Genomic DNA, 23,102 nt, shown 5'->3' with positions numbered 1-23,102 from the left:
AATGCAAAACCTGCACCCACACCTCCCCCCTCACCTCCATCCAAGGCCCCAAAGGTCCTTCCACATCCCACAGAGATTTACCTGGACTTCCACACACGTCATCTACTGTTTCTGTTTCTCTTGATGTGGTATCCTTTACATTGGGGAGACAGGATGCCAACCTGTGAAACATTTCAGAGAACATCACACGCACCAATCAACCCCACCGTCCTGTGGCCGAACACTTCAACTCCCCCTCCCACTCCACCAAGGACGTGAAGGTCCTTGGCCTCTTCCACTGCCAAACTTTAGCCACCTGACACCTGGAGGAAGAACACCTCATCTTCTGCCTTGACATTCTCACCAGTTTCATTTCCCCTGCCCCCACCTTATCGCAGGTCCAACCCTCGAACTCGACACTGCCCTCTTGAACTGTCCTACCTATCCTGACCACCCTCCTCTCCAACCTATTGCCATCACCCCCATCTTCCTCTATCTATTGCATTCCCAGCTATCTTGCCCTCAGCCTCACACCCTCCCATTTATCTCTCAGCCCCTTTGGACCCCGTGACCCTCAATACTGATGAACAGCTTATGCTCAAAACATTGACCCTCCTGCTCCTCGGATGCTGCTGGACTGGCTGTGTTTTTCCAACACCATATTTTTTGACTCTGACCTCCAGCATCTGCAATCCTCACACTCTCCATGGGTTCTGTGTGGCCAATACAGCATGACCTGAGATATTATTGCCTGGTGTCCAGAATAAATCCCTTCAGAACAAGTGGTAAGCTGAAGTGACTAGGTACCCACTCTAATTTCTACGTCAAGAGTTCTTGATGTCTAACTTTAATGCTGCATTTATAAAGATAGGAAGCTTTATATTAATGAAGCATTAATAAGCTGTCTAACAAGCTATAATCCCCCCATAACTGGCAACTTGTTAGCGAGAAACACACCTTACCATTCAGCAAATGCATAAAAGATGCAGTGAGATACTCCTTAATAGATCGCACTGGACTCCTGACAATTCTGCCACAAATGTCACCATCACTCAGACCTCTATAAAATTCCATTCATACAATCTCACTACACTAGTTAAGCCAGAGTCTCTAGCCTGTAAGTGAAAACAATTCTGCCAACACTGTGCTGATAAGCTTGAAACAGAAATCGGAGATGTAGTTGATTGCTAATAACCCTTTATGTTCAGTGATCAGAATTACAAGAAGAGCTATCAACACACTAGACAAAATACTAGCTGTTGGAAGTTAATTTATCAATTACTGTTTCCTATTCAACACATCAGTTTTGGATAGAATGGTTTATGGGGAGAAATTTTGTTGGGGAGAAATTGAAGACCCAGTTATCTGTGTTCTATAGTGGGCTTCAGTATTCTAGAAATATAATCTTGTATGAGTAATGATAAGGGAAAAATTGGGGGACAAATTCTACCACGTTTCTAACTCAAATATTTGTTATAATTTTTATTTTCAGTAAGTTGTCTTATGTGCATAGTTCTCAAAGTTTAATCAGGTTCTTAACTTGAAGATGCAATACAGAAAATCTAGGCTATGTTATCGAAAAAGCCTCAGCAATAATGCTTCTAAAATAACAAACTAAGAAGCAAATAAAATTTAAAATGTAAGCCGTATTCCTCATCTTTGAAAAAGACAAATTTTAATTTTTTATTTACCATGAAAGCATAAATTAATCTTTTGCGATAGCTTAGCAATTTATAAATTACATCAAATCAATCTGTCTGAAATTCCTAAAATATTTTCAACATAAAAAGTAATCTAATCTAATCTAATAAAAATTGACAGTTTTACCTAAGAAACAGTGCAAGACAACATTACCTGGTTCACTAACTTCTATTGTAGAAACATTAACATCTTCATTCAACGAAAAACCAATTTGGCCAAATTCAAATTTCTCTAATTCCAAAATAAATTTAACTTTAAAATCTACAATGAGAAAAAGAAACATTTTAAGGTCATACCTAGGTTAGGCAGCTTTATCATGAATTCCACTGGACTGAAGTTGAGCACTGTGCATATTTTGCAGATCTTCTAGTCAGCATCAGATAAGGAGCATCAGACACTGACTGCGATTTAATCTGCCCATTTACCATTTTACTTTGGAGCCTATGCATCTTTTAATGTTGGATGCAGTGATGAACAGATTTTGAGAGTTTAAATTTCCCACCTACATTCCACAAGTGTGTGCATGTTAGAAGTTCATCAGGGTCCTAACATGCATCAGTAAAGTAAATTGAGTTGGAGGCCTCTCCCTACATTGGAAGATTTCGACTAATATTAAAATTGCATTGGAATCCAAGGAGCATTATGGAATGTTGCTTAATATAGATCAATCAGGCTCCCATTTGACATGGGCTGAAGTACTGATGGAGTGCGTCAAAATTGAGAGAGCCTCAATGGTGGGATTGGGGCAGTAAACACTATGGCCAGTAGTCATTGCAAATCTGGCCATTAACAAGACTCAAATTGAATGCCAAAATAACTTACCATCATTTATAACTATTTTATGTGAATCAATACTCATTACATCTTCTGTTGTCAGTGGCAAAAGATCTTTGATTTCTGAAAGTGGCAATGTGCGTTTAATCCAATTTAAATCTATCGTACTGCTCATATTCAGTTCAACAGGCAGCATTAAAGACTGTCAAAAAGAAATATTTAATTTATTAGTATTTTCTTCCTTTCACTATTAATCAATTACTTCAATGCTTCATATACCCACAGGGCGTTTCTCAATCTCTTTTTTTTTATGATGTTGACTGATCAGAAATATTATGTGTCAGTAATTAAGAATAACATGCACTGTATGTTGAACAATTTCTTCTACTAAAAATTTATCAATAGATTTCTTTTTTATAAAGTGTGCACTTTCAAATTGCTGTACAATTGTAAACCATCATTAAAAAGGTGATCTACTATTTAGAGATATTGCACCTCTAGAAACAAATGTTAAATTAAACCTGAATATCAATGTTGGGCAAATCATGTGGTACATTTTCATTTAGAGTCATAGAGATGTACAGCACAGAAACAGACCCTTCGGTTGAACTCATGCCGACCAGATATTCCAACCCAATCTAGTCCCACCTGCCAGCACACGACTCTTATTCTTCCAAACCCTTCCTATTCATATACCCATCCAGATGCCTTTTAAGTGTTGCAATTGTACCAGCCTCCACCATTTCCTCTGGTTCTGTTCACTGTTTCAGTCCAAACAGTGTGCCAGCCATTACTGCTGTGCACAATACTTATTCTGATTTTTAAAAAGGCTCAAGAACGTAAATAACATTCACTAAAATTCATTCTGTATTCACAGGTAGAATGATATCTTCAATGGGCTGCTTTTTTCTGCAAATTCTATTTGTGGGAGAGTAGAAAAGTTTCTTTCTCGATTTATATTCTGGCTTTAATCAATAATAAAACATCCTAAAGATCTTCCCACAAGCATAAAAAAAATTGAACGTCAAAAAAGATGCAATAACGGAGTTAACTAAAGACTTGTTAAAAGAAGTGAATTTGGGGAATGACTCTTAAAGGGGAGAATAATGTGGAGCCTGGGAACCTTAAAGAAAAGTTGTCAAGCATGTGGCAAAGTGAGAAGTGGGGTTTATTTCCTCTAACTGGCTTGTTAAGCAAAAGAGTTCAGGAAGTATGTTTGGCTGGAAAAAAGTTTGAGATGAAGAAGGCATAGTTGATTCAAGTCTGATGAATGCTTAGCTGAAGGAAATAGTGCCTCATTCAAGCCTGGATATTGGACAAGCATTCTGACAACACAGGGATAGTGAATAAGTCAAGAAAACGTACAGTTGGATGTTAACGACACAGATATGCAGCCTGATGCCCATATGTGCAGATGCAATGACCAAGGGGCAGCCTGCAAATACATAACAGGAGGGAGCCATGGCACTTTACCATATTAGATCAATCATCAAAAAAGACATTGCTGGAGGTACTCTGGCCTCAAACAGATCATTATGACTGCAACATAGTAAATGTAATCCTACTGAGCTGTGCAGCTAATGAGGCCAGGCATTGAAAGGACATAGTGTGGTCAAAGGCAACTAAGAGATTAAGGAAGATGAGGAGGGATAACTTATCATGGTCAAAGTCATAGAGGATGCCGCCGGAGACTTTGGTTAATACTGTTTCAATGCTATGGTAGGGCAAAAATCTTGGAGAGGTTCAAATATGGAGGCATGGGAAAGATGAGCATGAATTAGGGAGGTGATAATGCTTTCAAGGACCTCACTGCAATCTAAACTAAAAAAAATTGTATATAGCTAATAAACAGTAGCTTTTTAAGATAGTAAAGTTTCTCAAGGTTGGGATAATATTAATGAAGTGTTGTTTTCCATGTTTATCACATGAATTTAATGTCTTGGCAGTAGTAACGCTGAAATTAGAGAAGGCAATGATTCCTTGTCTTTGGAAAAGTATAAACATAGAAGTTTAAAGGACAGAAAAAAACCATGTTTCATTAAAATTGTCAGTTCTTCACTAATTCTAAATTGCTCTGCTCTCACCCAATATCCATAATTTATGGATCCTGCTACAACATTTCCTATGGAGCTACTGTGATTTGATTCTGGTTATTGATATCACCTGAGCACCTGGGCTGGGGGCAGGGCAATGTACCCAGATAGTTTTCCCAATTCCTCCTCACAATTACTAGGTAATAAGGAAGAGAAGCAGATGTTAAAATGACCAGAAGACCAATATGAAAATTAGTTATGTAACTTCTGACTTTTAGTGAATGCCATGAAAGATCCACTTGTTAAGCAAATAAATCATTTGTTGCAAAATCATTGATCATCATCATCACAGATTGTGTAACAGATTAGCAAATAAACTGTTTTGCAGCACTAACAAGGTACAAGCAGCACTTAGCTAGCCTTGCTACCTCACACCGCCAAGGACCTGGATTCGATTCCAGCCTGGCGTGTCTGACTGCGTGAAGTTTGCACATTTTCCCAGTGAGTTTCCTCCAGGTGCTCCAGTTTCCTCCCACAGGCCAAAGATGTGCATGTTAGGTGGACTGGTCATGCTAAATTGCCCATAATGTCCAGAGATATATAGGCTAGGTGGATTAGCCAAAGGAAATGCAGGGATAGGATTACAGGAATAGGATGGGCTGGGGGTGGGGTGCTCTTTGTAGGTTTGGTGTGGACTCAAAAGGCCAAATGACTTGTTTCTACAATGTAGGGATTCTAAACTTTTTCACTATTACAAAGTGCATTGTTCAATTTTCTGCAGAGCCTCCCCTAATCAAGAGAGGGCAGCAATGCATTAGAATTTGTCATACAGAACTCAGCCAGAACTAAACCATTGGCCTGAAAGAAAGCGCTTCGGGGCACGTGTTAACCTAAAAATGTATAGGGAAGTTGAGTTTGAAAGGGGGAAGGCATGGTTTAGGTATTAGGGATTAAACACTCAACTCAAACTTCCATCCAACTAACTAGATTGGAGGCAGTGTGTTTAAATACGAAAATGTAGGTACGACATTGGCATTCAGCCTTTCAGCTTTAACTACCTAAATGGAGTCAAGTTAGGTAAAGGGGCAGTACAAAGAGATCTGAGAGTTCTTGTACACCAGTCAATGAAGGCAAGCATGCAGGTACAGCAGGTAGTGAAGAAGGCTAATAGCATGCTGGCCTTCATAACAAGAGGGATTGAATATAGAAGCAAAGAGGTTCTTCTGCAGCTGTACAGGGCCCTGGTGAGACCGAACCTGGAATACTGTGTGCAGTTCTGATCTCCAAATTTGAGGAAAGACATTCTGGCTATTGAGGGAGTGCAGCATAGATTCACGAGGTGAATTCCTGGAATGGCGGGACTATCTTATGTTGAAAGATTGGAGCGACTGGGTTTGTATACCCTTGAGTTTAGAAGACTGAGAGGGGATCTGATTGAGACGTATAAGATTATTAAAGGATTGGACACTCTGGAGGCAGGAAACATGTTTCCGCTGATGGGTGAGTCCCGAACCAGAGGACACAGCTTAAAAATAAGGGGTAAGCCACTTAGAACAGAGTTGAGGAGAAACTTCTTCACCCAGAGAGTGGTGGCTGTGTGGAATGCTCTGCCCCAGAAGGCAGCGGAGGCCCAGTCTCTGGATTTGTTTAAGAAAGAGTTGGATAGAACTCTCAATGATAGTGGAATCAAGGGTTATGGAGATAAGGCAGGAACAGGATACTGATTGAGGATGATCAGCCATGATCATAATGAATGGTGGTGCAAGCTCAAAGGGCAGAATGGCCTACTCCTGCACCTACTGTCTATTTATGGATAACATTGCTGTCCTCCTGTCATTTGAAACACTTAAGAATGTAATTGATGCCTGCTTAAGGATGTCATCTTGCAGTGATGGTAGATTACATTAGATTAGATTACTTACAGTGTGGAAACAGGCCCTTCGGCCCAACAAGTCCACACCGACCCTCCGAACAGCAACCCACCCAGACCCATTCCCTTACACTTACCCCTTCACCTAACACTATGGGCAATTTAGCATGGCCAATTCACCTAACCTGCACAGTTTTGGACTGTGGGAGGAAACCGGAGCAGCCAGAGAAAACCCACGCAGACACAGGGAGAATGTGCAAACTCCACACAGACAGTTGCCTGAGACGGGAATTGAACCCGGGTCTCTGGCGCTGTGAGGCAGCAGTGCTAACCACTGTGCCGCCCACTAACAACAAGAAGAAAAAGCCTGAAAAAGGGAGAAAGATGTATTAACAGAATGAAAGAAAAAGAGACAGAGAAAGATAGTACTATTGAAAATGATAGAACTTTCATTGTTTCCTCCCTTTTGTGCTTATGCTCAAAAAATATAATCAAAATTATTAAATAATAGGTCAACTGTTAAAAGTATAATACATGTCAAGTATACTAGTGTCACTAGTAATAATAAAACTACAACACAAACCAGAAGCAAATTCCTATCCATTACACTTCGGAATACCTCATCATCCAGCTGTGAAAATTGTTTGTAATCTTCTTCAATCAAGAACATTTCATTTGTATTTTCATTAAAATCCTTCTCTGAGGGATAGAGCATGTAGGATCTGAAAGAGTTCAAAATGTGGACAAAAGAAGCAAATGCCAGAAAAAAATCATTTCAAGTGGTATGGCATTTTCCACTTAACATTAAAGATCCAAGGGAGAAATATTTTATAAGAATTTGGAATGTAATGTAAACCATTGTCATATATCAAAATAAAAGCTATGAATGAAGAACTATCAAAACATTATATTTTATTTCCAAGCTCGGAGTGATTTAGCAGATAAGACAACTCGTACAACTTAATCGTTAAAAGGATAGAAATTCTGATTCACTAAGATCAGACACAGATTTGTAAATTACAAAGTATGGTATGTTTGGATACCATTAACTTATTTAAAATAATGGCAGCAACACCGGAACAAAAATGTATCATTACTATTATAAGTGTTTGTCAAATGGAAATTCTACACAAAATGGGACCATGGACTATCGATCCTAATACAAGCACCACTTCAAGCATAATCTTCGAAATCCATGGGTGGTTCCTGGTGTCAAATATTCTTGGCAGGCAGCACACCAATACTGGTACACGTGGTAACTACCAAAGTGGATGAGGTGTGTTATTATTGTGATAGAAGCCCAGTGTTCATAAATCCAACAAAATCAGACAACTTTCATCTTGATAAATGAGTGGAAACCCTGAAATAATCTTGTTTATTTACAGGATCGGCCTAAAAGCCAAAACTTCACCCAGAAATGGTTATTACTTCTGCCAGCTGCGAGGCTGGTGCAACTTCTTTATCCCCGATGTTTTCTTTGTGTACCAACTGCAAAGGACTAAGAATTCTCATTCCCTTCTGATGCAAGAAATCTTATTTGGGTTGAATGGAGATTCAACTTTGAATTTTAATGGTTAAGGGAATGAGAGCATGAGGTGAAATCCCAAAAAAATGGCATTAGGTCAGAAGTCCAAATTATCCTGCCCACTTCTAGGTTTGACCTCGGTGAGTTTAGAGACAATGGGGATCTCTCATACAGCTGTTAAGAAACTAATTAACATATTCAAAGACATTATTATCTATTATTTTAATCCTGTATTCTGGCTTTAACATTCAGTCCATGCATATCATGAGTTCTCCACATCTCAACTGGATCTATGAGTAAACAGATATTGTGGAGTAAGTGAGGACTGCAGATGCTCGAGATCAGAGTCAAAAAGTGTGGTGCTGGAAAAGCACAGCTGGTCAGGCAGTATCCGAGGAGCAGAAGAGTTAAGGAAGATGTTGTGGAGTGATTGTTTAATATAATCAATCAATCAATCAATGTGCTTACTGCAAAGGTGCAATCAGCAAATTCGTGAGTAACCACTATCAAACACTTGTGCTTATCGGATTACTTCTGCTAACCTAAATGCACCACTTTGAGTCTCATTTGCAATTGTTTGGAGATACTTTCAAGTGCCTTGGAGTATACTCAACTTCAACTTAACTTTCTTGCTGTCAGCTCTCACTGCAGCATGGGAGTAATATTTGCAACAGTTAGACCTCCAAAGAGGAGCAACAAGATCTGCTATGCTACCCCAGAGCAGTAGCAGCAAAACAACGGCACTGACACTAGCAGTAGATGGTCACACGCAGTCTGTAGGATGGAGAGAATGGAATGAGACCTCCAGGTTGAAGGAAACAAGGACAGCATCCTAGTCACAGGGTAAGCTTCTTGAACATGACAGATCAACTGTGCCTCAGAAGGCAAAGTTTGAGTGAGAAATTGTGGCAGCAGCCTCCTGGAATCAAATCTCCTTCAAAGGGGCCAGGTGACCATGCAGTACTGGTGGCTATCAAAATTATGACTATCCTGAATTTCTTGCCCTCTGTTCTTCCAGCAACTAAATGGTGATATTTCCTAGATGACAAAGTCTGCTCCTCATAACTGCATCACCTATGTCAGTAATGCCTTGTTTACCACCTCCCCCCGCCTCCAAAAACTGACAAATATCAATATTGCTACGAATGAGTGGGTAGATAGGTACCAAATGAATTTCAATGCAGAGAAATGAGAGTTGGTGCACTTTGGTTGGAAGAACACTATATGAAAATACGTGATACAATTCTAAATGGGGTGCAGCAGCAGAGGGATCTGGGTTCATGTGTTGTACAAATCATTGAAGGTGGGGGACAGGTGGAGAGAGCAGTAAATAAAACATACAACATTTCTTGCTTTATTAATAGGGGCACAGATTGCAAGAGCAAGCAAATGATGTTGAACTTGTACAAGATATTTGTTAGACCTAAGCGGAAGTATTGTGTACAGTGTTGGGCACCACATTAAAGGAAGAATGCAAATGCATTGGAAAGAATGCAGAAGGGATTTACTAAATTAGTTTCAGGTATGAGAAAATTCAACTATGAAGAAAGATTGAAGAAGTTAGGGTTGTTCTCTCTGGAAAGAAATCTGAGGATATTTGGTTGAGGTTTTCAAAATCATGAGCAGGCTAGACTCAGCAGATTGGATGAAGCTGTTTCTGCTTGTGGAAGAAATAAGAACAAGAAGGCATAGATATAAAGTGATGTGCAAATGAAGCAAGGGTGGTGAGAAAAAAACCTTTTTCAAACAGTGAGCTATTGGAAATGTGATGGAGGCAGGTTCAATTCAGGCATTAAAGAGTAGGGTGGATTTTTTTTTATGGTAATGGTGTGCAGGGATATGGGGGAAAGGCAGGAGATTGGCACTAGACAATACAGCCTAACTCAATAATTGGATTGGTGCAGACACATGGGTCTGATAGCCTCCTTCTGCACTGTGATAGTTCCATGATTCTGTAAATTCGAAATTTATAAGCAGTTTACTATCAACTATAACCACAAGTTAAATTCACGGTCACTTGAATTCCTGTAGAATTTGCAAACATCTACTAATATATGCTTTCTTTTAAATATTGAGGTTTGAAGTTTTACCTATATAGTCACGTGCCACATTGCACACATTATTCAACTTTTAGACTTCAGTTGAAGTAAAGTTAGACGATCGAGGGTGTAAATTGGATCAAACATATAGATATGATTTATTTAGAATTTTAAAACCATAAATCTGTATTTTTTATGGCTATGTTTACTCTTAATGCATCTACAGGGGTGCACTCACTGCATGTTCATGCCCTGCCATTAAAAGACAATGTTTTTGAATCGTTTGTGACCTGATTTTTTAATGGATCTACAGGGACAAAATATAAAATTATTAAGGCACACATTAGATAGCAAACAAAGTACATAGGCTTTCCACAATAGGGCAAGCAGGATGGTGAGATGAGCTGTGAAGGGCAAGAAGAATGGGGCAACAAGGGAGAGGCAGCAACAATGAGCACACCACTCCCAATGCACCATTGTACAGTTGTCTAGCTGTAGAAGCTGACTGAAGATATCAATGACTAAGGCTTTAAAATATGCATATGTGGAATATTCACAAACTCTGTTAGAGGAATATCAATGTACAGTACCTCAGCCTTTCCAGTAAATAATGCAAAGATATGATAAGTTGCTTTGAATTGTAAGCAAAGAGTCCTTGAATAGCATTGCAGAAATTCAGTCACTTTGTAGACTAGTTTCTAGGGATTCTCTAAAATAGATACAATCAAATCTTTGTTCTTTACAATTGTAAAAGTATCCTCTTAATATAAACATCAATTAGTGCTAAAATTTGGTTGTTAAAAATACTTAGATGCCAATTTAGTGCTCTTGATGATTTGATTTCTTCGTAATAAATGCTTTATTGCTACCAGAACTACACATTCCTAAACAAATCTTAGTACATCTAGAGTTTGCATCAAGTCTTCACTCATTCTGGCAGAACTACTTACTTCAAAGTTTTTTTGGTTGTTTTTGAGGTGTTTTGTAGGTTTTTGTAAATTTTTTATTAAAAAGAAAAATATTTGAATTTCTTTTACAAAATTAATACAAAATAGTGTATCCACTTTGCAATATAATAACAGCACCAATATAAAATCAAGAAAACTAACGACTAATCTATTCTACAAACTTCTGAAACACAAAATAAGATATAAGAAAGAAAAGGACCACAGTGTTGTACATTACTGACAACAATAAAAGGAAAAAAAAAGATAAATTAATGCATAAGTACACATTCAAAATAAAACTATATCAAGTCACAACAAAACCCGTATTTATACAGGATTCTTCCTCCCAGGAGCCCCTGAACCAACAAACATCATCCTCACGGCTAAGATGTGCAGGTCAGGTGAATTAGCCATGCTAAATTGCCCGTAGTGTTAGGTAAGTAAGGGGTAAATGTAGGGGTATGGGTGGGTTGCGCTTCAGCGGGTCAGCGTGGACTTGTTGGGCCGAAGGGCCTGTTTCCACACTGCAATGTAATCTAATCTAAACAAAGGCCCTAAACAATACAGCCAATACATCTGCATCGGTGTAGTTCAAAAAGGGCCGCCATGTTCTGTAAAATAATTCCGTTTTTTGGTGCACCATATTAGCAAGGAAGTCCAAGGAAATATATTCCATAACAATCCTATGCCAATTTGAAAGTCCCGGGGGACTTTCCGATACCCAAAAATATTTTTCCTCACACTAAAGGAAAGGATAATAAATAATTTCTTCCCATATGCATCTAGAGAAGGGAAATTTGGAAAGCCCAAAAGGAGAGACACTGGGTCCAACCCAATCTCCAAACCCAAAATCTTTTCCAAGGCATTCGCTACACTGTCTCAATATCTACGAATCTTATGGCATGTCCACAGACAATGAGTGAGAGTACCAATTTCTATTTTGCATTTAGGGCACATTGGAGACACTCCTGCCTTGAACTTTGCAAGCTGCTCTGGTGCCATGAGCCCTATGAAGTATCTTCAATTGAATAGCCTGAGTTATATTACAGATAGAGATCTTCCTTGCATTTTCCCAGATATACTTACTTCAAAGTTAAATGAATACTATTGGTCTTTTTATGATCCTAAATTTTTCAGGTTCAGTAATTCGAATATTATAGAATTATGATATTCAACTTCATATGCATAAGCAAGATGTTTATGTAACTTTCTGATATGATGTCTTGATCATCTTGCTTTAAGTGTATAGCACATCTGCACCTGAAATATTGTGCACAGTTTTTGGTCTCCTTAACGTAGGAAGTATATGCTCACCACAAATAGTGTACAAAGGAGACCAGACTGATTCCAATATTCAGAACATTTGCAGCTAGTCATTGAGTATCTCCAAGTTCAAGATTCAATGATTTCTAAATACTAGTGGCATCAAAGAATATGGGGATAGTGCAAGAAAATTGTGGTAAGGAAGGTGATCTACCATGATCTAGAATGGCAAAGCAAGTTTGAGCAGCTGAATAGTCTGATCCTGTTTCTATGACCCATGATCTGTTTGGAGTACAAGATCAAGTGTGTAAGACAAAACATAGGGGTTCTGTGGGAATTAGCCCAGCCGAAGAAAATTAAATACAGAAAAAATGTAAAGTGATAGCCTTTGAGCGGACTAATATAGAAAGACAGTAGGATTTTGAAAAGTGTAGAGGAGCAGACAGACCTTGTGTATAATTGCTGAAAGATGGCAGGGAAAGCAAGATGATAAGACAGTTAATAAGCATGTGGGTAACTTGGTTTATAAATGGAGAAATAGAATGTTCAAGAAAAAGGATCTTGTTAATATTTCATAAATCACAGGTATTGTGTATTGTGGATAATACCGGGCCTTAGAGAAGATACAAAAGAGGTTTTTGAGGATGTTATCATAAATAATGGACTTCAGCTATGAGGAGACTGTGCTCGTTGAACTCCAGAATGTTAAGAGGTGACCTATTGGGGATTCAAGATGGCGGCGACCCAGTAGGTCTGAGTCTGCTGAGCACTGCCCAAGACCCAGGCAAAGTGGGGTACTTACCCTCCCCTCACTTTTTAAACTACTAAAAATAGCTTTTTCCCAGCAGCTATAGTCATTCTGCACAAACTTTAGCAAGACTTTAAAATGACCAAAGGCAAAGGACCATGGAGTTCGCAACAGACAGGGCCCCCATGCGATACCCAGCAACGCTGCGCTTCAGAATGGAGGATCTCTGGATAACTTCGGATCGCCGGAAAAAGTAACTGAATTTTTGGATGCTCTCAAATAGACTGATGGGCTTGAACTATATGGATAGTGACTTTATCGTACCCCCCTTCCGTTTTTTCTCCTCCTCTTTCCCTCTTTCTGCTTTCCATCCTTCCTCACGGGAATTCTTTCTTCTTACTCTTATCTATAACTCGCTCGTTTTATCCGATTGTTGGGGGACGTTTCTAAGTTGTTTTTTGTTCCTTAATATTTGCTGGGATTGTATTTTTATATATTTTATTTTGTGTTGCTGCTTTTTAAGAGTGCCCAGGTAATAACATGAAAGGGGTGGGTTCATTGCCCACTTTTAACTCTTGTATTAAGATATTGGCATTTGTTTATCTTACTTTGTAATGTCTGGACCGAGGGCATGGCTCTAGCTGGGTGTTAAGGTGGGATTACTGGAAGGTAGGAGTACCTCCTGTGGACAAGGGGGAAAATCTCCTTTTAATTATGTCTTATGTTATTTTTATATGTGAATTGTTTATGGTCTCTACTCAATGCCTTTTGAGTGGGGTTCTTCCTCCTGGGCAGTCTCAGACTTGCTTGAATGATCATGGCTAGTCATTCGTTTAAATGGTGCACCTGGAATGTCAAGAGGAGCCACTCATCAATTAAAAAGAAAAAGATATTATCAAGTCATAAAAAAGAGAGGGTTGATATAGCCCTTCTACAGGAGACACATCTACTTGATAAGGAGCATTCGAAGCTGCAGCAGGGTGGATTTGGTGAGGTATTCTTTTCATCTTTTAGCTCAAAAAGCAGGGGAGTGGCCATCCTTATCCAGAAGAATCTTCCCTTCCAAATGTTAAGCCAGATAAAAGATGAGTCCAGAAAGTATGTATTACTTAAAGCCCTAACATATGGAGAGGAATACAGGATTTTGAATGCTTATTGCCCCCCCCGGAACATCCTTTTAAATTTGTAACAGATGCGTCCTCCAAGTTGATGGCTCTCGGGGTGCGTCACACAATTATAGGGGGAGATTTTAAGTGTATTATCGACACTGAGGTGGACAGGATACCTAGGAGCTCCACGGGTATATCTTTGAGATTTAGGCAGTTGCCTGATCTGAATAGGGAGTTGGGGCTGGTAATTGTATAGAGATGTCTTCACCCTGAAGGTAGAGATTTTACTTTTTATTCTAACCCACTCAAGTGCCATACCAGAATCGATATGTTTTTTGTCCCTTTGACCTTTATGAATTTTATATTGTCTTGTAAAATAGGTAAGATAACTATTTCTGACCATGCAGCAGTGTACATGGAGACTAGCGATGACGAGATGGGTTCCCAACACTGGGGTATGGACCCTTTCCTGTTGGAGGATAATAAGCTCATAGAATATTTCTCGCAGGAATTTAAAACTTTCTGGGATATCAGTTCAGGCACGGCTGGTAACCCATCGGTGATGTGGGAGACTGCTGAGACATATGCGCGTGGCTTGCTATTCTCATATTCTGCAACCCGGAAAAGACAAAAGGGAGAACAACAGCGTCAGCTCGAGGCTCGCCTGAAGGCAGCTGAGACAGTGTATGCCAGTTACTAAACTAAAGCGGATTGTAGCCCTCAGGGCAACTTTGAATACAACACTTATTCAAACAACAAAGAAGGAGATACTATTTGCGAAGCAGAGATTACTTGAATATAGTAATAAGCCGGGCAGGTATCTAGCAAACTTTGCCATAAAGAGAAAAGCTCCCCAAACAATTACGTCTATTAGAGACGATGCTGGTACCCTGACTTGTGATCCTAAAAGGATTAATGCAGTCATTAGAAAATTCTATTTCGAATTGTACAAGTCGGAGGGCTATGAGGACAGAACGAGGAAGGTGGAGTTTTTTTTTTTAATCTGGCCCTCTCAGGCCTAACCTCGGAGCAGGTGGTGCTTTTGAATACCCCCCTGATAACCCAGGAAGTCCAGGAGGTGGTGAGGCAGCTCCAGAGCGATAAAGCACCCACACCAGACGGATTCCAGGCTGAGTTATACAAAGAATTCATAGACATATTGGCCAGACCACTTATAGACATGCATAATTACTCACACAGTCAAGGTACCGTCCCACCTTCTCTAAGAGAAGCAAAATATCTCTCTCATTCTTAAGAAAGGAAAAGCTCCAGATGACTGTACATCATGCAGACCTATATCCTTATTGAATGTGGACTTTAAAATTCTATCAAAAATGTTAGTATTAAGATTGAAGAGGTTTTACCAATCATTATAAAAGAGGATCAGACGGGGGGAGAGGAAATGAGGAAACTGGTGAAGTCCACATTGATGCCCTGGGATTGAAGTGTTCTGAGGCAGAAGTTGAAGCATTCACCCCAGTTCCAAACTTCCAGCTCAGCACCATCCTCATGACCTGTCCTACCTGCCAAATCTCCCTTCCCACCTATCCGCTCCACCCTCCCCTCTGACCTATCACATTCACCTCCATCCACCCATTGTACTCTTTGCTACCTTCCCCCACCCTCTTCAGCCACGTGGGAAGGGAAATTGCGAATTCTATTTCGAATTGTACAAGTCGGAGGGCTATGAGGACAGAACGAGGAAGGTGGAGTTTTTTTTTTTAATCTGGCCCTCTCAGGCCTAACCTCGGAGCAGGTGGTGCTTTTGAATACCCCCCTGATAACCCAGGAAGTCCAGGAGGTGGTGAGGCAGCTCCAGAGCGATAAAGCACCCACACCAGACGGATTCCAGGCTGAGTTCTACAAAGAATTCATAGACATATTGGCCAGACCACTTATAGACATGCATAATTATTCACACCGTCAAGGTAGCGTCCCACCTTCTCTAAGAGAAGCAAAATATCTCTCTCATTCTTAAGAAAGGAAAAGCCCCAGATGACTGTACATCAAGCAGACCTATATCCTTATTGAATGTGGACTTTAAAATTCTATCAAAAATGTTGGTATTAAGATTGAAGAGGTTTTACCAATCATTATAAAAGAGGATCAGAGGGGGGGGGAGGGGAAATGAGGAAACTGGTGAAGTCCACATTGATGCCCTGGGATTGAAGTGTTCTGAGGCAGAAGATGAAGCATTCACCCCAGTTCCAAACTTGCAGCTCAGCACCATCCTCATGACCTGTCCTACCTGCCAATCTCCCTTCCCACCTATCCGCTCCACCCTCCCCTCTGACCTATCACATTCACCTCCACCTCCATCCACCCATTGTACTCTTTGCTACCTTCCCCCACCCTCTTCAACCACGTGGGAAGGGAAATTGTGATCTCTAAAGAAGGAGGCCATCTGGTGTGTTCTGTGATGGAACTGGTCCTCCTTGGAGCAGACACGGCAGAGGAGGAGGAATTGGGAATACGGGATAGCATTTTTGCAGGAGGGGGGGTGGGAAGAGTGCAATCCAGGTAGCTGTGGGAGTCAGTGGATTTGTAAAAAAATGTCAGTGTTAAGTCGGTTGTCATTAATGGAGATGGAGATGTCCAGGAAGGGGAGGGAGGTGTCAGAGATGGTCAGAGATCCCATTTACCTTCACTTGGTCCAAGTCATCCTGGCATTTCAAGTAGTCATCCAGATGCTTAAATGTTGTGACAGTATCTGCTTCTACCACCCTATCCTGTCACAAGACCCATGTTTCTACCACTTTCAGGGTGAAAAATACTTTTTTCCAATCTCCTCTAAACCACGTGCCCATCACCTTAATCTTCTGGCTTCTAATCTAAGACATATCTGTCATAGGGAAAAGATTGTCACAATCTACTCTGTCTATGTCTCTCCATTTTATATAGCCAAATCAGATAACACCCCCCCTCCACCTCTGCTCCAACTAAAACAAAACCAAGCCATTCCAGTCTCTCCTCATAACTGAGACTATTAGTCCCAGGGAACAACCTGGTGAATTTTATCTGCACCCTCTCCAGTACAATCACATCCTTCCGATAAAGTGGCAACCAGAACCGCGTACAGTGTTTCATCTCTGGCCCAACCAAAGTTTTATAAAGTTGTAACAAGACTTCCTTCTCTTATGTTCTACATCCTTGCTAAGGAAGACACGCACCCTGTATGCCTTCTTCATCACCCTATCTGCCAGTGCTGACACCTTTAGGGATCTCTGGACTTGTACACGAAGTCCCTTTGTTTCTCAGTGCTCCCTAAGGACGTACCATTCATTGTCTATGTCTTTCTCTTATTAGACTTCCCAAAATGCATCACCCCACGCTCCTCAGGATTAAATTCTATCAGCCAATGCTCTGCTCAATTTACCAGCTGATCAATATCAGATTGTAGTCTAAGACCACCCTCCTCATTGTCCAATTTTCAATGTCATCTGCAAGCTTACTAATTATCTCCTCTACATTCACATCCAAGTCATTAATGTACACAGTTTAGACCTTTAGTCAGGGCATAGTTGGAATGCTGTCAGTTCTTCTATAATGTAATGGTTACATTCTTGTGTAGCCCCCTTGATATAAAAAAAATCCTGCTTTAGAAACAGTGCTTAAAGTGTTGTCACTGTAATCGCGTTACAGCCAGCACACATTTTAAAAGTTCACGCTTTAGGAACAGTGTCCCCAATTCATTAATCATGATACAGCAAATTTTCATTGATGAAACGCGCATCATAACAGAATGACCTGTGTAGTGTACAGTTCTGGTCACCAAAGGACGTAGAGGCTTTGGAGAGAGTATGGAAATGGCTTACCAGGATGTTGCCTGGTTTGGAGGATGTTAACTGGGAGGACAGATTGGACAAACTTGGTTTGTTTTCACTTGAATATCAAAGAATGAGGGGCAACCTGATAGAAGTTTACCAAATTTTGAAAGGCAGAATGGATAGTCAAAATCTTTCTCCCAGGGTTGAAAGGTCAATTAATAGATTACATTGGTTTAAGGTAAAAGGGGTTAAGTTTAAAGGAGATGCAAAAAGAGGCAGAATTTTTACACAGATGGTGCTAAGTGCCTGGAATGCACTGCCAGAAGCAGTCATGGAGGTGGGTACAATAATAACACTTAAGAGGCATACTCACAGATATACGAATGGGTAGAAATGGATAAGAGGCTTTTAGTTTAAAAAGGCATTATATGCCGTAGATGTGGGTATGTTTGCCAAACTGGGAAGTTGGGAAGGCCTCGCGTGTTGGCACAGTCTTGGTGGGCTGTAGAGCATGTTTCAGTCCTGTATTGTTCTTTGTTCTCTTTGTATAAAAAACAGCAAGGGGCCCAGCACCGATCTCTGTGGTAAACTGCTAGTCACAGGCTTCCAATCACAAAGATAAAAGTGTCTATCATTACCCTTTGCCTCCTATTTGCAAGCCAACTTTGGATCCAGATTGCCAACTTGCCTTGGATACCATGGGATTGTAGCTTTTGGATTAGCTTTCCATGTGGGACCTTGTCAAAGGCCTTCCTGATGTCCATGTAAACCACGCCAACTGCACTACCCTCAATATATTTAGTCACCTTTTCAAAAGACTCACCTAAATTATCCAGACAGGGTCTCCCTCTAATAAAGTTGATCTGACTATCCTGATCAATCCTTGTCTTTCCAATTATTAACTAATGCTGTCCTTCAGAATTTGTTCCAATAATTTCCCTATCACTGATGTCAGGCTGACTGGTCTATAATTACCTGGCCTACCCATGCTGCCCTTCTTAAACTAAGGATCCATATTAGCTATCCTCCACTCATCTGGCACTTCACCTATTGCCAGCAAAGTACTAAATCTTTTGCCAGGGCCCCAGCAAACTCTATGCTTGCCTTCCATTGCGGGCTGGGATACATCTCATCAGGATTTATGAACTTTTATACCCACTAAAACATGTAAAACCTCCTCCCTGTTAATCTTAACATGTTCTAGAACTTCGCTATGCCAAATGAAATCCCTGGCTACTATGTCTTTCTCCTCTACGAATACACACGAGAAGTAGTTAACTAAGACGTCGTCTACATCCACTAACGCCACACACAAATTACACCTTTGTTCTCTCATAGTTTTCACTCTTTCCCTAGTAATCCTCTTACTCTTAATATACTTTTAAAATGCCTTGAGGTTTTCCTTGATCCCACATGCCAAAGCTGGCCCTGATGTGCCCTCCCGATTTCCTTTTTCAATAACTCCCTCAAACTCTCAACTTTTGAAGGACCCTCCCTATTTTTGATACGATGTACCTGACATATGCTTCCTTCTTTTTCTTTTTCAAACTCTTGATATCCCTTGACATCCAGGGTTCCCTGGATTTGCTGCCCTTGCCCTTCACTCCAGGAGGAACACACTAGGATTGAATTCATTTTGTACTTTACAGAGAGTTATAAAAGCATGAGGGCATGGATAGGGTAAATAGACACGGTCTTTTCCCTGGGATGGGGGAGTCCAGAACTAGAGGGCATAGGTTTAGGGTGAAAGGAGAAAAATTTAAAAGAGATCTAAGGAGCAACTTTTTCACGCCAAGGGTGGTGCATGTATGGAATGAGCTGCCAGAGGAAGTGGTGTAGGCTGGTACAATTACAACATTTAAAAGACATCTAGATGGGTATATGAATAGGAAGGATTTAGAGGAATTAGGTTAAACCCTCCCCAGCAGCATGAGCAAGCTTCCAAGCAAAGATATTGAACCCATTCCAGTTCAGGTGCAACCCATCCACTTCTATAGGTCCCACCTACCAAGAAGCTGTTCCAATGATCCAAAAATCTAAAGTTCTCCTTCCTATACCACTCTTTAGCCACGTATTCATCTAACTTAATGTTCCTAAACCTATACTCATGAGCACATGGCACTGGAAGTAATCTGAAGATTACAACTTTATTAATCTTCCTCTTTAATCTACTAACTAGGTCTATAAAATTCTTGTTGCGGGACCTCATTTCTTTTTTTCAACCATGTCTTCGTCCTGACAGGTCCACGACTGCTGGCTGTTCACTCTCTCCCTTCAGAATGGCCTTAGACATCCCTGACCCTGGCACAAGGGAGGCAACATACCATTCGAGAGTCTTGTTTACTGCACAGAACTGCCTGTCAGTTCTCCATACAACGCAGAGTCCCCTATATCACGTAAGCTCTACCAGTCTTTTTTCACCTTTGCTATGCAGCAGAGCCAACTGTTGCCACCTTCCCCTGAGAGACCAGCTCCTACAAACAGTATTCGATGTGGTAGGATTTCAGGTGAATGGCCACAGAAGACCCTGCACTGTCTGCCCACTCTTATTAGTCTTCCCTGTGGTCACCCAACACTTTTCTGCATGTGTAGCGCTTAGTTATGGTGTGACCAGCTCACTGAACGTGCTATCCATGATGTCTTCAGCGTCATGGATGCTCCATAATGAATTCATCACAAATCCAGCCGCTCCATGTGATTAATCAGGAGCTGCAGCTGCACTCACTTCCTGCATACATGGTCACCATGGACAATGGAAATGTCCCCGATTTTCCACATATTTCAGGAGGAGCATTCCACAGTGCTGAGGTCTCTTGTCACTGTGAATAATATCAACTACATATAATAACCTAGAAAATAATTACTCAATCTTACCTGATACTCACCAAAATCAAATTTCTCACTCTCTCTATCAATTCCTCACAAATTACAAACCACACAAATAAAGACTTTAAATTCAATCTTCCTCCCAGTAGGACTCTCAGTCCCTAAAGCTGGTTCCCAAGCAGCCAATCCTCTTGCCTTACTTCACTTTATGAACCCTGACATCACCTTAGGAGCTCTGCTTCTGGATTCAGTGAAGGTTACATCCACTGGTCCAAGTGAGCTCAATCTGAGGCCCATTCTTCAGATTTTTATCCAGAAGTTCTGCTGCCACTGTTACCCCTAAGTTCTGTGTTTGCCTCCACATTTGAATCAAGACTGTAATAAGGTCAGCAGCTGATCGGCCCTAGCGGAATCCAAAGTGTGCGTGGATTACCAATTGCTGCCGGATAGCTTGTTGACAGCACCTTCTAGCACTCAGTTGAAAGTGAGAGTACATCCATAGGGCGGTAATTGGCCATATTGGCTTTCTACTACTTTTTCTGCACAGGACATACCTAAACAATCTTCCACACTGGGAATAGATCCCAATACTGTAACTGTACTGGAACATCTTGGTTAGGAACACTGCTGTAACACAAGCGCTAATACTACTGCCAGGATGTTGTCAGTGTCCATAGCCTTTGCAATATTTAATGCCTTACCTGTTTCTTTAAATCACATGGATTGAACCGGATTGATTGATGACTGGCACCTGTTGTGCCGCAGACCTCAACAGAAGGCCGGGATGGATTCTCTGGATTGCACATCTAGCTAAAGACAGATGCAGATACTTCAGCCTAGTCATTTTTACTAATGTGATAGACTCCCCAACATTTAGCATGGGGATGTGTGTGGAGCCTCCACCTCTTGTTAAATTAATTGTCCACCAAAATCCACAACTGGATGTGGTAAGACTATAGAACTTAGATCTGATCCATTGACTGTGGGATGACGTAGACCTACTGCATGTTGTTTCCACTCTTTCGCATGGAAGTATTTATGTGTTGTCTTTCTTCATCAGGTTGACACCTCTCTTTTTTATTAGGTATGTCTGCTGGAGCCCTTGGATTGTAACTAGGATTGATCTCTTGGCTGGAGGATAATGAAAGAGCAGGAAACATGCCAGGAGGCTTCAAGTTGTGGTTGAATATAGATCTGCTACTACTAGTGGCTAATAATCGCTTATGAATGCTCATTCTTGAGTTGCTAAATGCATTGGAAATACATCTTATTTAGCAGGATAGTAATGCCAAACAACACAATGGAGGGTATCCCCTATGTGAAAACAGGATCGGATCTCCACAGGGACCAACCTGTAATCACTCCTACTGATACTGTCATGGATGGACACATCTGCCACAAATAGATTGGTGAGGACAGGGTCAAGTGGATTCTTCATTTTGTTGGTTTCTTCATTATTACTGAAGACCCAGTCGACAGGCTATGTCCACTGGAGCTCAGCCAGCTGGGTCAGCAGTGGTACTACTTGGTGATGAGCATTGAGCTTTCTAATCTAGAGCACATTCTGTGCCCTAGGCATCCTCAATGTTGTAAATAGTGTTCAACATGAAGGAATACTGATTCACCCGGCAAAGGCATGAGGGCTGTTAGCTGGCAATCACACCATTTTTTTGACCATGTTTGACCTGGTGTCATAAAATTTCTGGAGTCATTTTTGAGGATTCCAAGGGCAACTCCTTCCTGACTGAATACCGTTGTATCAGGATTTCTGGTGATCGTTGTGACCAAGACAGTGCTTTTAAAGTATGATTCTATGAAAATAACTATGCCTGTGCGACCACTCTCCCAAGGACATTGTGAATGAGATGGATTTAAAAGCACAATCAATGGTAACATGATCACCAATAGGTTAACTGTTAATTCCAGGTTTTACGAAACTCAAATTTCAAAATTTCCTGTGATGGGATTTGAATCTATGTCTCCAGAACACTAGACTGGGGTTCTGGATTACTAACCTAGTGACACCACCAATACACCATTACTCCCCTTGAGGTACTGTATTGTCAGCCCTTCACGGTTGTTGATTCAAAGTCCTGGAATTCCCTTCCTAACAATATTATAGGTGCCCCTCCATCCTAAGAACTGTAGCAGTTCCAAAAGGAAACTGACCACCAGCTTTTCAAGAGCAATTAGCAATGTGCAATAAATAATGGCTAGCCAGCAAATCCCACATCCCATGAACAAATAAAAAAAAGTAGCCAAGTACGTCAGAAATAATAGTCTATTTCTTAAATGCGGCAGTTAGATTTTACTGAGAAAAGCATTCCCATTCATAAATACACATTTTGACATTCTCCAGACACTTATAGAGTCATTGAGTCATAGAGATGTACAGCACGGAAACAGACCCTTCAGTCCAACCTGTCCATGCCAACCAGATATCCCAACCCAATCTAGTCCCACCTGCCAGCACCAAGCCCATATCCCTCCAAACCCTTCCTATTCATATACCCATCCAAAT

The 23,102-nt window shown here is 40.7% G+C and overlaps 1 protein-coding gene across 1 annotated transcript in view; it reads right to left on the bottom strand.

The window, feature by feature from the left end:
• Positions 1-2,328: 2,328 nt before the first annotated feature.
• Positions 2,329-23,102, bottom strand: part of LOC122562814 (protein shortage in chiasmata 1 ortholog-like) — a 41,768-nt gene continuing 20,994 nt past the window's right edge. The window contains exons 6-7 of the mRNA XM_043716063.1: positions 6,977-7,079; positions 2,329-2,656 (exon numbers count right to left, since the gene is read on the bottom strand). Of these exons, the coding sequence (XP_043571998.1) occupies positions 2,477-2,656; positions 6,977-7,079 (283 nt within the window). The 3' untranslated portion in view covers positions 2,329-2,476. The remainder of the gene's footprint in view (positions 2,657-6,976; positions 7,080-23,102) is intronic.

This window comes from Chiloscyllium plagiosum, chromosome 2 (genome assembly GCF_004010195.1).
Source record: "Chiloscyllium plagiosum isolate BGI_BamShark_2017 chromosome 2, ASM401019v2, whole genome shotgun sequence".
Lineage (NCBI taxonomy): Eukaryota > Metazoa > Chordata > Chondrichthyes > Orectolobiformes > Hemiscylliidae > Chiloscyllium > Chiloscyllium plagiosum.
Note: the sequence above shows the minus strand (reverse complement) of the source record. Positions and strands in the feature narration are given on the sequence as shown.